The 16,997-nt window shown below is 40.4% G+C and overlaps 2 protein-coding genes across 2 annotated transcripts in view; both read right to left on the reverse strand.

The window, feature by feature from the left end:
* The window catches only part of pnpla7a (patatin-like phospholipase domain containing 7a), a 42,468-nt gene extending 36,216 nt beyond the window's left edge, over window positions 1-6,252 (reverse strand). The window contains 9 exon segments of the mRNA XM_048258660.1: window positions 2,089-2,217; window positions 2,825-2,905; window positions 3,241-3,400; window positions 3,735-3,875; window positions 4,182-4,270; window positions 4,594-4,676; window positions 4,956-5,043; window positions 5,354-5,449; window positions 6,140-6,252. Of these exon segments, the coding sequence (XP_048114617.1) occupies window positions 2,089-2,217; window positions 2,825-2,905; window positions 3,241-3,400; window positions 3,735-3,875; window positions 4,182-4,270; window positions 4,594-4,676; window positions 4,956-5,043; window positions 5,354-5,449 (867 nt within the window). The 5' untranslated portion in view covers window positions 6,140-6,252.
* A 754-nt stretch (window positions 6,253-7,006) lies between these two features.
* On the reverse strand, window positions 7,007-11,920 carry clic3 (chloride intracellular channel 3). The gene is made up of 6 exons (XM_048259002.1): window positions 10,989-11,920; window positions 9,354-9,463; window positions 8,932-9,057; window positions 8,592-8,698; window positions 8,202-8,377; window positions 7,007-7,906 (listed from the first exon to the last, which is right to left on the reverse strand). The coding sequence occupies exons 1-6, from the start codon at window positions 11,022-11,024 to the stop codon at window positions 7,742-7,744; spliced, it is 720 nt and encodes a 239-aa protein (XP_048114959.1). The 5' UTR covers window positions 11,025-11,920; the 3' UTR covers window positions 7,007-7,741.
* Between the last annotated feature and the right edge of the window lie 5,077 nt (window positions 11,921-16,997).

Below are 16,997 nucleotides of genomic sequence, written 5' to 3' on the forward strand. Positions count from 1 at the left end.
ACACACAGGAAAACACACACACACACACACCTCTGAGACCCTGTGTCTCACACATATTCGTATGCATGCGTAACACATCAGAGCTGAGGCCTTTTACCAAAAAGAAAACAAACTATTGGAAATATGAGGAAAAACTCTGAGGAATGAGGAAATGTGCAGGGCACCGATTTAGCTTGTGAGATCTAACATGGCTGCCGGCTAAGTGTCACAATGGATTAAAAATGACTTTCTTTGAAGAGGTCTACATGTCTTTGAGGCCAGGGAGAGGTTGTTGAGGAAGCAAAATCCCCTATTTCATCTTCATCTTAAAAACCTCTCTCATGGAAAAATACTTTGTGCTGTGACATCATCATAAAACCATGATTCATGCCGGTTATAACATACATTATTAGGCTTTTAACACTTTCATTCTTCAAGAACAAGAGAGCAATATCTGGAACACTGCCAGTGCTTTATACCTGCATAGCATGATAGCATGAATAAGCAGCTTAAACACCTCAAAGATGTTTTGCTCCCCATGCAGAGTTTGATGAACAACAAACAGCCATAGCAACGAAAAGTATAGACTGATGAATTTGTTGGTATTTGTGGGGGCTAGCAGTTTGTCTGGTGGTTATGTTGCTGATTAGATCATAAACGGCCACAGCAACAAAGAGCAATGACTTTATCTTTAAGAAAATGGCGTTTCATGGGTGCTCCTTTCTGGACCAGCTAGAATTAGCCAATCAGGTTCCACGTTACTGACGGAGACAACATAAGGTACAACGGTATGTCGTTGATGAAGATCGGATATTCCCTCAGAGGAAAAGAAGTTGTTCGGGAACACGCTTCACCTACCCTTGTTATAGGCGCAAATGTATTTCATTGGTTGGGATAACATTTTGGGGATGGTGGTGCAGAAGTTTGCCCCTTGTCTCGAAATCCTATAATGTGATGTTCATATGTGATAATATAATAAACACAGAGCATATTGAGTAAGGATTCACTTTAGGCTATACAAATAATGATACCTAAATGCTTTGGACTAGCTGTATTAGGCTATTAAGTGCGCAATATGTAGGCTATCCAACGAAAATGACTATAAAACACTTTACTTGACAGTATCGACATAAGAGTGACATAACACTGTCATGTCACTGTCATGTCACCTGAAACCTAACCCTAAACCTAACCCTAATCCTAACATTAACTTGTTATGACAAAAACCGAATGTCACTTAATAACAGAAGCGTTATGTCATAAACCTTCATGACAGTTTCATGTCACTCTTATGTCGACACTGTCAAGTAAAGTGTAACCCTCCTAACCCTAACCTGTCATGACAAAAACTTAATGACAGAAGAAGCGTTATGTCATAAACGTTTATGACTTGTTTATAATGTTTATGACACGCTCATGACAGTGTCATATCACTCTTATGTAGATACCTTCAAGTAAAGTGTAACCAATAATAGTAACCTAATATAACAACATTTACTTTTTTCTTGTATTTACAACAATGCCTGGTATAATACAGCCTAAACTATGTAGGCATGAAGTCAAGTATCCGTAGCTCAATCCAAATAGGCAGACGTTTTATTTGTGCTTATTTGTAAAATGCTTAACCAACATGGACGCGCGAAGACCCTCGTGCCCAACACTATAATCGTGTATGAGTTGTCATCTACCAATCAGCATGTAAAAATTGGTGCCAGAAGTGGCAACCACGTAACGCCATGTTTTCAAAAATGTAGGCAGCCAAATGCAATGCTAATTGGCTGAAGCTAACCCTCCAAATCCTGACCACTGGTAGAGAACTCATGAGTGTGGAGGGGGGTGGGACTGGGATGCCAGACACCACTGTTGAGCCTTCTGGAGGTGTTGTGGGCCTAATTAAAAAAAAACACAGATGAAGAAAGGTGCCTGATTGATAATCCCAGTGATATGGTCTCTAGGGCTGTTCTGTTGGTGATGTTTTTCCCCACAAAGGTTGCTTTCTTGGTGATATTGTTTTAGATTATAAATAGGCTTGGCTATTGATTGAATCTGAAAAAGAAAGAGAGGAAAGGGCAATTACACACACTGTGTGTGTGCACATCTTTGCAGTACCTGTATGACCCGAACAAGGGTCTCGGGGTACTTCTTGAAGACAGACTGGAAGGCAGAGGCTGGTAGGCGCAGTATGGTGGAGCGAGAGGCGGCACGGGCTGACACCGTTTTATAAGGTGCTGGGTAACCCTGGCAACAAACATATTTTATTTCATTTCATTTTATCTCATTTCATTTTTAAAAAGAACAATATTAAAAGACAGTCAAAATAACAAGGAAAATGACAAATGAAAGGCATGTTTAAGATCAGAATATCTGTCTGTTTGGTTTGAAACGAAGCAATATCAAACCAAACAGACTACAAAAGATACAGACACATACAAACTTACAAATTAAAACCAATTCCAATAAAGGCTATTGAAATTGAAATATCAAAGGACAAGAGTGACGGACGGATCATGTGAGTTGATACCGTCAGCGAAGGGTACGTTAACTGGGTCCTTCTTTGTGTGTGTGTGGGTGTGTGTGTGTGTGTGTGTGTGTGTGTGTGTGTGTGTGTCTGTGTGTGTCTACGCAGATAACTTAATCACTATTGGTGCAATTTACTTCAAATTCTCTAAGTAGAGGGTCACCATTTCTCAATCCTCCTACTTGATCATGTAATTATGAATCAGTTTTACTTTTTTATTGTTGTGGATTAGGGACAAGGGGTCTCCAGTCACCTGACTGTTCTTTATTTAAATGAAAATAAGACAAAGAGACAGAAAGGTCTTGCATAGTAAAGAAAGGGCCTCACAGTGATGATGTCCAGAATGCTAAGCAAACTGTGCACACTGTCTCCAGGGTGGACATCCTTTACCACTGCCTCAGTGCCGTCCTGTAAACACAGAGCAGGAGAGAGAGAGAGAGAGAAAGAGAGAGAGAGAGAGAGAGAGAGAGAAAAGAAAAAAGAAAGAAAGAAAGAAAGAAGGAAAGACAGAGAAAGTAAGAAAGCGAGAGAGAGAGAAAAAAAAGAGAGAGAGAGAAATGACAGCTGTGACAGTTGATGATGATATCTATACGCCCGACTGTACATCCTAACCCAGCTAATACATTTTATCATTACATTACCCACTACAAGCTCCATTTCATTTCAAGTTATTTTCTGTGCATGCTGTTGTTAAGATTTGCATGTCCCATGTGTCCGGGTTATCCTAGTGTTTGGGTTCTCACATTTTCATGGATGCACAGCTCGAGGCGTCCATCCTGCACCACAAAGATGCTGTCGTCGTCGTCGCCTGGGCGGAAAAGCCCTTCGCCCTCCTGCAGCTCAACAAACACCATGTGCCTGCACAGCTCCAGGAACAGTGGCTTCTCAAAGTGACCCAGCACTCTATAGCAAACATGCGCACACAAATAAATAATGTACTTCATGTTTGCATGTATGGAATGAGCCATCAGTGTACAAAACACTGCATGTTGACCTTAACTATTAAAGCAAAGTAGAAGGATCCTTTTCAAAATCAACCTCGGGTACATCAAGAACAATTTAAATAAATCCATGAGCATGTTGTCGTTATCTGTATATATGTCGTTGTGTTGTGTTCTGTTGTGTCTAAATATGTAAAATATGTAAATATGTAAGTACCTAAATATGTCCATGTCCATGTATTGATAATGCTCAACAGTAGTGAGAGGGGAAGTACGAGGGAGATGTGTGTACTGACCTGACATTTTTGAGCATGTAGAGCACCTCGGAGGGCAGGTTGGAGTTCTGCACATCAAACTCGGTGAGGTCCGCCTCCAGCAGAGACGGAGGAGGCTCTTTGGGCTGCAGGGTGGGGGGCTCCTTCCTGATGCGCAGGATCCTGAAACACAAACAAACCATGTGACTAACTACAAAGAGAAACACAAAATGGACACCCCGCCCTTCATATGAAACACTCCAATCCTCTTTAAAGACAAAGACAGACATTGTGGCAAATAGGCTTGTTGTTGGAAGGGACAGAATCTTTAACTGTGAGATGGTCAGTAGAATTTAAACATTGCTTTGCAGCACACTGACAATCATGCATAATGCTGAAAATGACTCCTTCCTTCTTGTGCAGAATGTGGTGGCCTATGGTTCAGGTTAGGATAAAGGCAGAGAGGCGGGGAGTGACGAGGCTGGATACCTGCGGGCGATGCTTAGGACTTTGGGCCTTTTGCGTGGACGCTGTTTGGACATGGATGTTGGCCCTGGGGTTGAGGACAGAGTCTGGACCTGCGTGAGGTGTAAAAGATGGACGCAGAGATTAGGGAAAGAGAATACAAATCAATACAGATATAAGAAAAAGATTGATGGAAACTGACTGGACAGGAAAAGACTATGACTAATATGAAGATGAGCAACTGTGAATTGCGTAACATTGGAAAAAATATGCTATGTGTTGGAGCTGGCTGAGCTGCAAAGGATATGGTTTACAATTGCACAATAGGGGGGTAGGCAAAGGGGGGCTATTTCAAAGCAGCCAATTCCCATCACTGCGGGAGGCGCAGAAGGACAGAAAACGGAGGAGTTATTTCAGAGGTGGGGGCTTTACTTACTTTTCTCATGATCTTTCGTCCGTAAAACATCACCTTATCTCTTTTCCTAAAACGATATCGAGGGGTTCCAGGTTGCTGCCCACCTGTTTGCGAACACAAGTGAGAACATGAACAAGAGGCAGCAATCAAACCACATTAAATCGTGGTATAGGCCTACTAAAACTACTCAAAGTAATCCACAACATTTCATCCAAAATGTTTTGTTTGGCTCAGTTGAAAACTTCAAAGAATTGATGTGATGAAAAACATTTCAAATCAATGTGCTTTTTTGAAAGGATGGGGATTAGCGTATATTCTATTCATTATTTGTATTAGATGAGATGCTACAAGCTTGTCTGGGGATTGGGTGTTCAGACACTGACTAGCCAGTTTGTATCTCCGGTAGAGAAAGAGCACAGCGATGCCAATCAGTGAAACTGCCACCACTGCACCAATCAGCACACCCGTCAGCTGTGGACACACACACACACACACACACACACACACACACACAAACAAACAAACATCAACACATCATTAAGAGGACCTTAGTTTTCTACAGACTAGAACAGGTTATATAACATTATTGATCATAGACTTGGTGTGAGTAAAACTGACTCATGAACAATGAGTGATATTTTACTGTCAACCATCAAAACTTTTAAAACATTCTGATGTAATCTGTGATGACTGGTGATTCCACGTTCATAATAGGCCTACCTACAGATTAACATTTAACACATATATTTTCCCCATAAGTACCCAGAGCAACAAGAGCTACCATGGTGGTTTGCATCCTTTCCTCCACAAACTTTTGCAGCCGTTGTCCGAAGTCCTTCCCTGGGGAACTCGTCCATTCATCCATTTCTGCCAACATCTGCCAAAAGTTTTCACAACACTGTTACAATCCTTCACCATGTAACCAGTGAAAAAATGACCAAGAAACCCTTTTTACTGAAGTGTCGAGCTATTTTGTATTACCTCGTAGTAAAGTACTCTATTGGCTCCCAACATGTATGCAACTGTAACACATTTCCAGTGAGTAAAAAGACGAATGAAATTGTGTCCTTGCCAGCTAATGTTCACTAACATTACACAGGACTATGTTACAGTGAGGCAATTGTTTATTAGGCTAGAAACAGGGCAATATAGCTACATTGAGTTACAAGAACCTTCTGGGTAACATCTTCATATTAACGTTATGCGTGTATCCTATGTGTGGGGGCTAGCTAGCAATGCCCTAATTCCACTTCTTTATTCATTGTGGTGGTGGCAACACATTGTCTAAGAATTACATTATTAACATCCATGCATAGAAGTCGTCATTTTGCATTATCTTATCTAGACACGCCAGTCGCAGTTTGAACTTAATGTTGTCGTTAAAAGCTAATAGACGCATCTTCTTGCGGTACACCCTATGGGTACACCTTCGGAGCTAATAAGATAGCTAGCCAGCCAGCCACCGTGTTTACTCACGCCAAGTGAAATAGTGGCTATTTTCATGCTTCCTTAAATCATGACATTACAGATAACTACTTATTTTCCCATATTGACACATCTGCCTTACCTTACAACCCCCTTTTTAAGAGTTCTTCCCACGGCTTCAGATATTAAAGAACTTCATATGGCTAGCGTTACTTTCCCACCCTCCCTCTGTGTGCAATATTTGTTGATGTCGACTACTGTCAGTGTGGAACGTAGCAAATCACGTCGCATGGCTATTGGTTACTCACGGTGCGCCTGATCCTATCAGAGTCAAGCTTGTTGGGATCCTCGTTGCGATGGAAGCAGTTTTTTCAACATCCTTCATCATTTCAAACGTTGAATTTATTAATTTATTTAGTAGATTGTTGATGATTTTGAATATATACATATATATTCAATATTATTGAGCGCTTTGGGTTGCACTATGTGCATGTTAAATGCTCTATACAAATAAAACTGACTTGACTTGATATGAATTAAAAAAAATCATCAGATGAAAATAGCCTGATAGAAAAAAAAAACTTAACCACTCTGGAATTTAAAAAAAGAAAAAAAAAAAAAAAAAAAGGATTTTCACAATGAAACTAGGTTACATTATATATAATGCATGGTCGGTGACCACTGGCATTGGCTGTCTACCTTAAAAGGCACTGACCAACTGGTGTGTGCCTTTTAGGTTAGACAGCCAGATACAGGTCGAGCTGTAGCAACAGTCTATATGTCTGCCCATAAATATGGTATGTTGATAGATGTAGCTGGTTCTGCCGAATAGTGTGGGTCTGTGTTTAAGTGGAAATTATTGCTGTTGTTGTAGGCTATGTGATCTTTTCGTTCAAAGATTCTTACGCCCCACAGAAAAAAGCTCTGTATACAACTAGGCTTATAAACTACTGAATAAAAGCAGACTCAAAGTTTTGTTTAATAATGATACACACTTTTTTCTTTTTTGGTAATGAAAAACTTTATTATGATTGATTTATAAGTAGGTCTATAATACAGTAAAGGTGACACAAATATTTTCTGTTGGCTCACTTTATTTCTTATGTTAGCGTTCAAAGGCTGTTTCTCAGTCAGAGGAATATATTTTCTGGATAGGTAGCAGTCAGAAAGATGAGAACAGACCTTACCACCTCCTTCCTTTCCTTTGAGAAATGACAATGCCTGCGTGAACCATCACACCCATAGAAAGCTGTCTCTTTATCAGCCAAAATAGGAGTTAGAAATTGTTTTTGCCACAGTGAAATAATTTCCAAAACTATGAAATCTCCAATGTTCACTTTAAAGGTGTAATATACCTAAAGCTGTAATTTGTTGCCAAAGAAATAAAAACCTGTAAACTGCAATGATAATGTATTTAGGAACAATGGCAAGAAATGATTTAGCATTTTGTCCAGGTACCCATTGATATTGAGGTGTTTTCAATGTGTTTTCAGAATAATGTTGTTGCCACAAGTCTACCAGGCACAGCAAATGCCTAGCCTACTACAGTGTGATCATCAGTGCTTAGGGTTTTTACCTAATTATACAGTGCTTATATGGTAAATTTCATGACAGTTATAAATTACAATTTTGATCTACAATATATACTATTAGTAGTAGTAGTATATTGTTGTTGTGGCAATGTTTATGATCTCCTGTACATTCCAGTGTTCCTGTTCCTGCCTGGCTGTGCCCTGATCCTAAATCACTTGTTGAGGTATTTGGCCACGGAGTGATAGGCCAGCAAAATCTCTGAGTCATTGGGGCAGGTGTAGCGAAACTCGTCCTGCTCGTTAGCCTTAGCCAGGTAGCGGGTCAGACCAGTCAGAGCAGCAGGAATCTCAAAGCTTCGGTACTTTTTACACACCACCTATAAAAGAGAGTTTAAGAGAAGCACATTGGGTAAAGCAGTTAAAACAATTCACATTTGCTCAAGAAGATTTCCTTTCATTCTTTTTTAATATTTTGGAGGGCTTTTAATCTGAGGACAGTGAAGATAGTGAAAAGAAGCAAGTAGCCTAGGAGATCGTGATTGGGAAATGACTCAGGTGGACCCGAGTGTGGTATGGGCGCTGTAGCCAGTTACGCCACAGCGCCCCTGCTTAAAGAGAGATTAAATCTTAGTATGTTCTCAGAGGATACAACTGTGGGTATTGTGGCCGAACCTTGACTATATGCAGCTTGGGTAACAGGTTGCAATCAGCAAGACTGAGAGCGTTTCCATCCAAGTAATCTCGTGTCGACACTGACGAGTCTGGGTTCTTGTCCAGCTCATATGGGAGCGGAGTCAGAAGGTACTGATCCAGTTTCATCAGACTCTTCAGAAACTTCTTCTCCAACACTGATAAAGAATACAAAAATATCTCAGAATCACAATACTTATGCATCAGCATTTTAGAGCATTTTCTTTTTGTGACAGTGAGGTAACAATACCTCACTGTTGTTGTGCTGAAGTGTTTTTTTTTTTTTTTTTTTTTTCTGTAGTTACAAACATTTTTCACCGTTATACCATTTTCAAAATATCTTAAATCAGTCAGAACAGGAGAGATCCTTACTTTCATTGAGTCCAGGATTTGGGTTCTTGATATATGCAGAGAACTTGTGAAAGATATCATCCCCAGCACCATTGGATTCCTTGTAGCGACAGCTCATCTTGGGAAACCTGGCCATTGGAATTCAATGCAATGTCAGAGTGGTAAAGGACATGAAAGAAATCAGATTAATATATTTTCAGTTTAGAGTTGCCGGACAGTTAAAGGCCTGTGTCTGTGTATTTTCCATTAGTAAATGAAAATGCTTCCCTGCCTCTGCTACAGACATCCCATTAGATAAACATCTACCATGTGTTGTGCAGTGGACCAGGGGTGGAAGGTAGCATTGTCAGTCATCACTTACTGGGGGGGTGCCAGAGTCTCCTCCAAAAACTCTTCAATCTTGTTGGTGTCAGTGCGTACCTCTCCGTTGTAGATAAGGAAAGGAGGCTGTGACCCTGGGGCCAAATCTTTGAGCACCTCTGGAGCCCTTTGATGAATGAGATCAGGCTTATTATAAACACCATGTTGAACTACTGGTACTGATTAGATATGAAACAGATTGTATAAGCAAAACAGGTATTTCAAATCAGTGATAGGACACAGCTGATAAACTAAGTGCTTCCTATTTTTTTCCAGACAACAGAATAAGAATAACCTTAGTTCTAACTCAAGTTTGAGTGAAAATGTCCTTTGTCAATCATTTTCCTCTTCACATTACAATGGTATTGACTAAAGTGATGACATTCACAGGTATGGGGTTTGCTCAGTAAAAGCAGCATGTACCTCTTCATGTCAACAGTGGTGAGGGTGAAATGAACACCCTTCAGCCAGAGGATCATGAAGAGTCTCTGGCAAAATGGGCAGTTTCCCACGCCCTCTCCATCATCGCTCGCCTACAGAGGAGACAGACAAACAGGCCAAAGAACAGGAGTTAAAGGCATTTACTTGTACCACCAATAATATAGCAAACATATTGCTTTGCAATGAATTTACTCCCTGCTGGTTTGTAAAAACAAACCTTTCATTTTTTAGTCCATAGTTGGAATTTAACCACAACGTGCATGTTGAAGGGTATGACAGCTGTTTCTACATTCTTCTTGCCACATTTGGTGTAAGGATAAAAACCCATTTAGATATAGGCCTTCACTCCTTCAGGCCTATAAGTGTCAGTACAGTAAGATAAACTCCAGTGATGTCCAAACTGCCATTGATGTCTGATGATGTACTTTATGGCTTGAATGTCACGTTGGTGAGAAACTGAATAAAGTATTCCAAGGGAGGAATTGTGTGCCAGATTGAGCTTTTCCTCTGCTCTACTTCTTCTTTATATGATTGAATATTTTCACATATTTTCACTGAGCTTTTAAGCAAGGAAATCCACAGATGTGATGTCATTCTTTGTTAGTTGAAAGAAACAAAATGTCATGAAGCATCACTCATCAATAACATATATATTGATCATGCGTTTGCACCTGGCTTACTAAAATAGATGTGTACTCTACACTGCACATCATACAGGTCAACAAAATTCATGCATATACCTGGGTATATATTTCTATATATTTCTGTAGCTGTCAGCTTCATTGCAGTTGTCAAAAGCTATTCATGTGTCAGAAAATGAGCACAGGCATCGCCACCAAGAGCACAAGTCACATCAGCACAAATGGATCAAGCCTGTTCTCATTGGGTGGCTAGTTGCTTACATAATGAGCAATACTGATAACACACTCACATTCTCCATCCTTTTTCAAGTCGACTCACTCACAATGATATGCACTCTTCTTTCTTTTGTTTCTTCCTGTGTTTGATTTCTCTGGCAACAAGTCTTCAGGCTCACACCCTTTTGGACAACTCAATTTTGATGGCAATTCAGCTTGCATTGTCCCATATACAGTTAACAAGGAACACGAATGGGACACATGTGAAATGGTACCTCTCACTATTAAACTATAAGTTGCCCCTCTTGTTTGTGTCATGTACTGATCACACATCATGCACCATGCCATTTTATATGATTGAAACCCCTCCATTTTAATTAACAATAATGTGTTCACTTGTTTTGTTTTTTAAAGTTGTCCAATGCAAAACGTATACTGATCAGCGCAAAACCCTAAAACCCTCTAGTATTTGAAACAGCAATAAGAAAGAATAATAGGTGGTTTGACCTGTTTTTTTAGTTTAAAGACAAGAATCTCACAAAGCTCCTCCTGTTCAGCTAAGGTTAAATGTGATACAGGGTGGTATGGGAAAAAGGTAGTGATTGTCAGTACACTATAAGAAACTGTTTTGCTGTTATGTTAAAAACAGGCTAAAAGTAAGTTTGATCAGAATGGTGGAAAGTAAGGCATAAGTAGTCTATCATTAGAGCCAAGACGCAACACATTTTCTCTGTGTTACTCTTCATACTTCACTCTTTACCTTGATGAACAGTTCGATCTTGGGTGCCTCTGCCATGTTATGTGTTCCTCCTCCTCCTTTCCTCTCGTTTTACTCCACTTCTGCTCGTCTTATGAGCTGTCCACTTCAGAGAGACACCAAACGCCAAGAACGAAAGTCTTTCATCCAATTTGATACATACACCAGTGGCCTGTGAGGATGTTGGTGTTGAGGCTTCCTCCGAGTCCTTTTGAGGCCAAGCCTGTAGCTGGACAGCAAAACGTTGACGGACGTGCAGGTCAATATCACTGTAGTGTTTTCTCCTTTTGTTCTCTACACTGTGGTCGAGATCAATGAATGCTTTTCAGGCTGTCCTCTTCTCTGTCTATCGTTCTTTCTGTCCTCTTCCCACCTTGTTTGACACACCCAGCTGTCTTCAGCTGTTTGAGCATGCATCCACTGGGCAAACCTGTCCAACTTGTGCAACCTTTCACTCACACACACACACACACATACATTCTTCACTGTCATGCGGTATCATTTACATTGTTGTGAGCTTTTAATCAGATGCTTTAAACAGAAAACAGTTGGCATGCGACCAAACAAGATGCTGCATTTCAATTTAAAACGGTCTTAAGATGCAAGTTGTTGTCTTAATGACAGTTTCTAAACTATTTATATAATTTCTTTTAAACTCTTGTCAACACTATTTCTGTAAATTATTTCTTTCCTTTGTTAAAACTTTGCTCCAAAATGAAAATCGCTCTTGATTTCTTGTAGCCTAGGCATTTAACTGTGAAGAATAGGCTAAATCTCTTGAAGCGTTCAACATTGGAAAATGTTATCCAACAGCACACTCTAGTGGTGAATTTGGTTAGCATTAGAGTGACATTATTTTCCATAGGTGACAGGCCAGCAAGAGCCTATTGTTAAAACAAATTAACTCATTGAATGCCAAGCTGTTTTCGGGAGCTTTGTCCTAGAGTGCCAGCAATCTAGACCATTGTTGATGATTTTTGTACAGCCACAGCATATTCTGTGTTATAGCTAAGAACACATACAATAGCTCGATTAAAAGGTGAGACTTTAAGCTCTCGGTGGGTGCAAACCGTGTATTTCTACACGCCTCTGTTCTTGAGAAATCCCAAGCTAAACAGTGGCTAGTTTTCATCAAAATCACTGTTTTTTTTCTAGAAATGGAGATATAACGTCTTTCATGAAATATGAAGTGTTGCCTGTTACCAGAGCCCGTCTACGGAGAGCCTCCCCACTCTCTATTAATCCCATACAAACCGAATTTGGCTGCAGTTCACCAGAGTTCACCTAGATGGCGATCCGGGGCGAGTCCAAAATACATGGGGTCCTATGGAGCTACATGGCTACATTTATTGTTTTCACCTATTTAACAACTGAAACCCTCAGATTTTATTTTATTTTTTCGCCAAAATGGATATGGATTATCAATCAAAAGTGAAATAATCCGGGGAGTCATGTCCTTTCGTTTTCTTACAGGTTGGGTCGTTTGTTGCCCATAACACGCTAGCATTGATGCTATGCTATGATCATGCTAATGAATGACGTCATTGACACGTTTGAAGGGCTTTTTAGAACAATTAAGTGACTTTAAAAAATATACTCAACCAAGTGTATTGTCTTTGTCTCCCCTTTCGAATACAATATTCAAATTACTTGAAAAAAAATTATATCCCGAGAAAAGTGGATTTTGAGGGGTACAGCTCCATAGACCTCCATTCATTCTGGACTCACCCAAAGAGTTCCGAGAGTGAAGGTTCTCCCCTTATTAGACATTCTCTGCTGTTACTTACTTGTGTAAACCTTCCAGGAAGTGATCAACGAGACCTGGCGAGACTGCCACCTACTGAAAGACCCACGAAAATGGCCTGGTTTTGACCTGACGTGCATGCTTCACTGATTCGACCCAAAGCGGCAACGCAAGTTATGATAAAATGTCCAGATAAAATGTCCAGATTGTGCGTTTTCATGAGTTTCACGATCGTCATATATTTCATTTCCATTCATCACAGAGTTCCAAAAAATCACATATAAGGTGTGCTAGAGTGTCTAGTTTCGTAATTTTAAAAAAAAGAGCTAAAAACGTAATATTAAGTTTTTGGCACTCAACGCATGGGAAGGAAAAACGTAATATTACGTTTTTAACACTCAATGAGTTAAAAAAAATAATAAGAAAAAGTTGATCAGAAAGCTATTGTGTAGACACTGTAAATGTTAATATATTTCGATGTAGGCCTAGGCCTAATAATGTCTATTTTTTGCAAACCAGCTTTAACTTCAGAAACCCATCCATCTATTGTTGTTCTCATTTAGCCTTTTTCCACCGACAGGGAACCGCTCCGTTCCCGATCGCGATCCATCATTTGAACCAGTCAGAGCATTTCGACCAAACAAAAACGGTTCAGAACGTAGCACTTTGGTTTGGAGCTTGAACCAGAAAATAGCTGTTTACGTTTTCCCTCCTTATCAACTGTTTCCATGAGTAAATAAAACTAGTCAACTAGCACTAGGCTGCAAACATACCCATCATTTTACACAGCTAATGTCTGCCATTGTTACTGCCATTGTTACCATACCTGTCAACATTTAGCTTTCCAAAAACGGGAGATTTTTTTTCGTGGGGGGGGGGTCAGTGTTTATACCGGATCTGTGTTTGCATATTTAATACATTTCATACACGTGTTTCAACACTGCATTTCAGTCGTTGCTTTTACCTTAACCTTAAGCATGCCAGTTATGTCATCCACCAGCTGCCTGCCTGCAGCCTACTTCCAAAACTCCAAAGCTGCTTGCTGTCAGATTTGGTTCCGAGGGCACAAGTTCAGTGTATCAACAACACTCAATAACAGTTTATGTGATGTGTTAATCAATTAAATTCCCAACAATTTCACAACAGCTAGTTCTGGAGTAGGCCATTCAACTAGCCCGCTTGCTTACGACGAGACTCAGGCTGTGCAGTCGGCACCCGCTTCCTTATTTGGGTTTTGGGTTGCCAGGTTTTAGTCTGACAAAACGGTTGAAATTGAAACTAAGTGATCGTGTATGTGTAGGGTGTATTTGGCAACCTGAATGGATCAATTATTTTAAAATGAAGTTTGATGGCCATGCAAATTACGGGAGTTTTCCGGGAGAAATAACAAAACGGGAGGGTGCTGGGAGATGACCTTGAAATACGGGAGAAACCCAGGAAAAACGGGAGTGTTGACAGGTATGATTGTTACGGTCATAGGCCCATCATTCTCCCATTCATGCATCTCATTAACTTTTGTTAACTTTTGTTTTGCATGCAACACCCACTATGATGCACCCCTGGTTCTGTTCAAAACTGGTGGAAATGCGGGCTGGTTCACTAGATAGCACCCATAGACAGTAAAAGATAAGGACAGAGTCATCACGTAGACGTCAATCGAGGCGGGTGAAGCAAATTTTAACCGTTTCCTGTTGGTCGTGAGGGCTTTCTGCGCAGGTTTAGGGGCGTAAATGTAACGTGAGCCGCGTAGTCTGACTTGTGTAACTCTTGTGATAGCTGCGCCGAGAGATTGGGTATGTAGCCACTTACTTCGTTACCACCATGTCTACATTACTGTTCTAAATGTCCTAGTTGTTCGTAGATAAATGTGATTTAACATAAACAGCACTCGCCACATTCATAGCCTAGGCTACTGTCAATCCATCAAAACTTAAGCTGAAATGTTGTGCTCCGATGCTTTCGTTCTTATCCAGAGAATACGGTTATTTTGCTCCTGTGCGACGCTTTCATCCGCTCTGGCTGTATGCTTATTACGTCACAAAAGTTTATTACTCAATCTTTTTCTAAGTCATTTACGAGGTTATGACGCCAATCACACAATGTTGTATTACTCCGGATATAGAAAAAGTTCATATAAAGGCTTAAAACGCCTCAGCTGTAACGTTATTTGATGTCAAAGTGGCGCCAAAATTGAATGGGCTTCAATGGGGATGGCTAGGTGAACTGGTCTACTATTTAGCCTCAGATCCGCCATAGTGTCTACGCTCCTCGAACGTTCGCCTGCCCCCTTGATAGCACCAAGGTTCAAATAATTCTGAACGGAACCGGTTCAAGAACGGTTCGCTGTCGGTGGTAAACCATGCCAGAATGCCAGAAATTCAGAAATACAGTTAGGCTCATACGTTTTTGAACCCATGCTAAAGTTGACTAAAAAAGAGCAATATAAAATCATTTTTTGGAAATTGATCTTAATGCCTTTAGTAAAAAAATTAGGAAATATCCAACCTTTAAAAGACAAGTTCGCTATTTTACACTTAATGCCCTGTTTTCAGATAGTTTATGATTAAAAAGAACGTTTAAGATTGAAATTTGGACACATGCTGCTGTCCTGAGAATTTTCGGTTTCTGTGGTAGTTTACCTTTACAAAGGCATAGGTGCACTAGAACAATCTTTCTAAAACGCTTAAACTTTCGTTTACAAAGACGTGAAACTCACCGAGTGGTCAGGGGTACTGATATGTTCACACACAAAAATCGCTGCAAAAGATGCTTACAGATACACACAGGGCTGGCGCTACAGATGCCCCCCAAATGCCCCCCCAACCAACCACCACCACCAAAGGAATAAAAACCATTCAGAATTTCTTAGTTTTTTTTGGTAGCCCAAGTGGTCCGCGAGCAGACGTGGTAAAATATAATAAAGATGAGTTGTTTGCAATATTGAACCAACTTGTATGTAAATCCAAACATTTCAGCAACACTGCCTATGTAAGCCATGCCAGTTTAAATCATATGAATTCTCTGACACAATAATACAATCAAAGTGGTTCAGTGAGTAGGCCTATTGTGTAATTTACTATTGAAGTAGGTCTTATGACCGCCCGCTGTGGCCGGCGGTCATATAGGTTTAGTCAGATTTTTTTTTTTTTTTTTTTTTTTTTTTTCGCATACCCAAATTTCCGTCAATGATTCCCGGGACACTGAAAAGACCGGGTACACGAAAACTTGGTGGACATGTAACCCCACATGGATAGCATGGAACCATCGTTTTCGTTTTGATCTGTAGCCCCTCCGGCTGAATTGGACCCCGAAAGGAGGGTAGGGCGAACACAGTTTTCTGTGAATATCTCGAAAACCGTAGGGTTTAGGAGGACCATTTTTTTGTATGTTGATCTCAAGGGGCCATGTCAACCCATTCCATAACCACTCATTTCATGTATAGCGCCACCTAGTTAAACACAAAAAGTAAAAAATGAGGTGGTGTAATTGAAGGTATCTGTGACCTAACATAGTCAAAACTGCACAAAATTGGAAGTGTAGGATCATTATGACACCCTATGTATGCACGCCAAGTTTTGTGGAATTCCGTTCATGGGGGCCACACAATAAATTAATTTATGTTACTATACACCAACTGGCCTGTAGGTGGCCGGAGACAGTTTTCTGTGAATATCTCGAGAACCGTAGGGCCTAGGAGGTCCACCTTTTTTGTATGTTGGTCTTAAGGGCATGTCAACCCATCCCATTACCACTTATTTCATGTATAGCGCCACCTAGTTAAAAATTAAAAAGCAAAAAAATGAGGTGTTTTCATCTCAATATCTCTGGCTGACAAGGTCAAAACTGCACGAAATTAAAGAGTAGGATCATTATGACACCCTCTGAATGCATGCCAAGTTTTGTGTACTTTCGTTCATGGGGGGCCTTACAATAAAATAATTTATGTGTACATTTAGTGGCGTACACCAACAAAGGATTCGGGACACTGAAAGACCGGGTACACAAAACTTGGTGAGCATGTACCCCCACATGGATAGCATGGAACCGTCATTTTTCGTTTTCATCTGCAGCCCCCGCTGGACTGGACCCCGAAAAAGGAGGGTAGGGCAGACCTGAGTTCTCTGTGAATCTTTTATGGTATGTTGGTCTCAAAGGGCCCACATCAACCTGGCTCATAATCACTCATTTGTGATTTGCCCCGGTAAAAAATGAAAATCAGTAGGATTAAAAGAAAGCCAAAATAAATATTCATCATCATGGCTGCATTT

The sequence above is a fragment of the Alosa alosa genome, chromosome 12 (assembly GCF_017589495.1).
Source record: "Alosa alosa isolate M-15738 ecotype Scorff River chromosome 12, AALO_Geno_1.1, whole genome shotgun sequence".
NCBI lineage: Eukaryota > Metazoa > Chordata > Actinopteri > Clupeiformes > Clupeidae > Alosa > Alosa alosa.

Coding starts and splice junctions, on each gene's coding strand:
- clic3 (XM_048259002.1), bottom strand. CDS start 11,024: ATGGCAGAGGCACCCAAGATCGAACTGTTCATCAAG. Junction 8,699..8,931: donor GAGACTCTGGCACCCCCCCA/GTAAGTGATGAC, acceptor TCCAATGGCCAG/GTTTCCCAAGATGAGCTGTC. Junction 7,907..8,201: donor CCAAGCTGCATATAGTCAAG/GTTCGGCCACAA, acceptor TCTCTTTTATAG/GTGGTGTGTAAAAAGTACCG.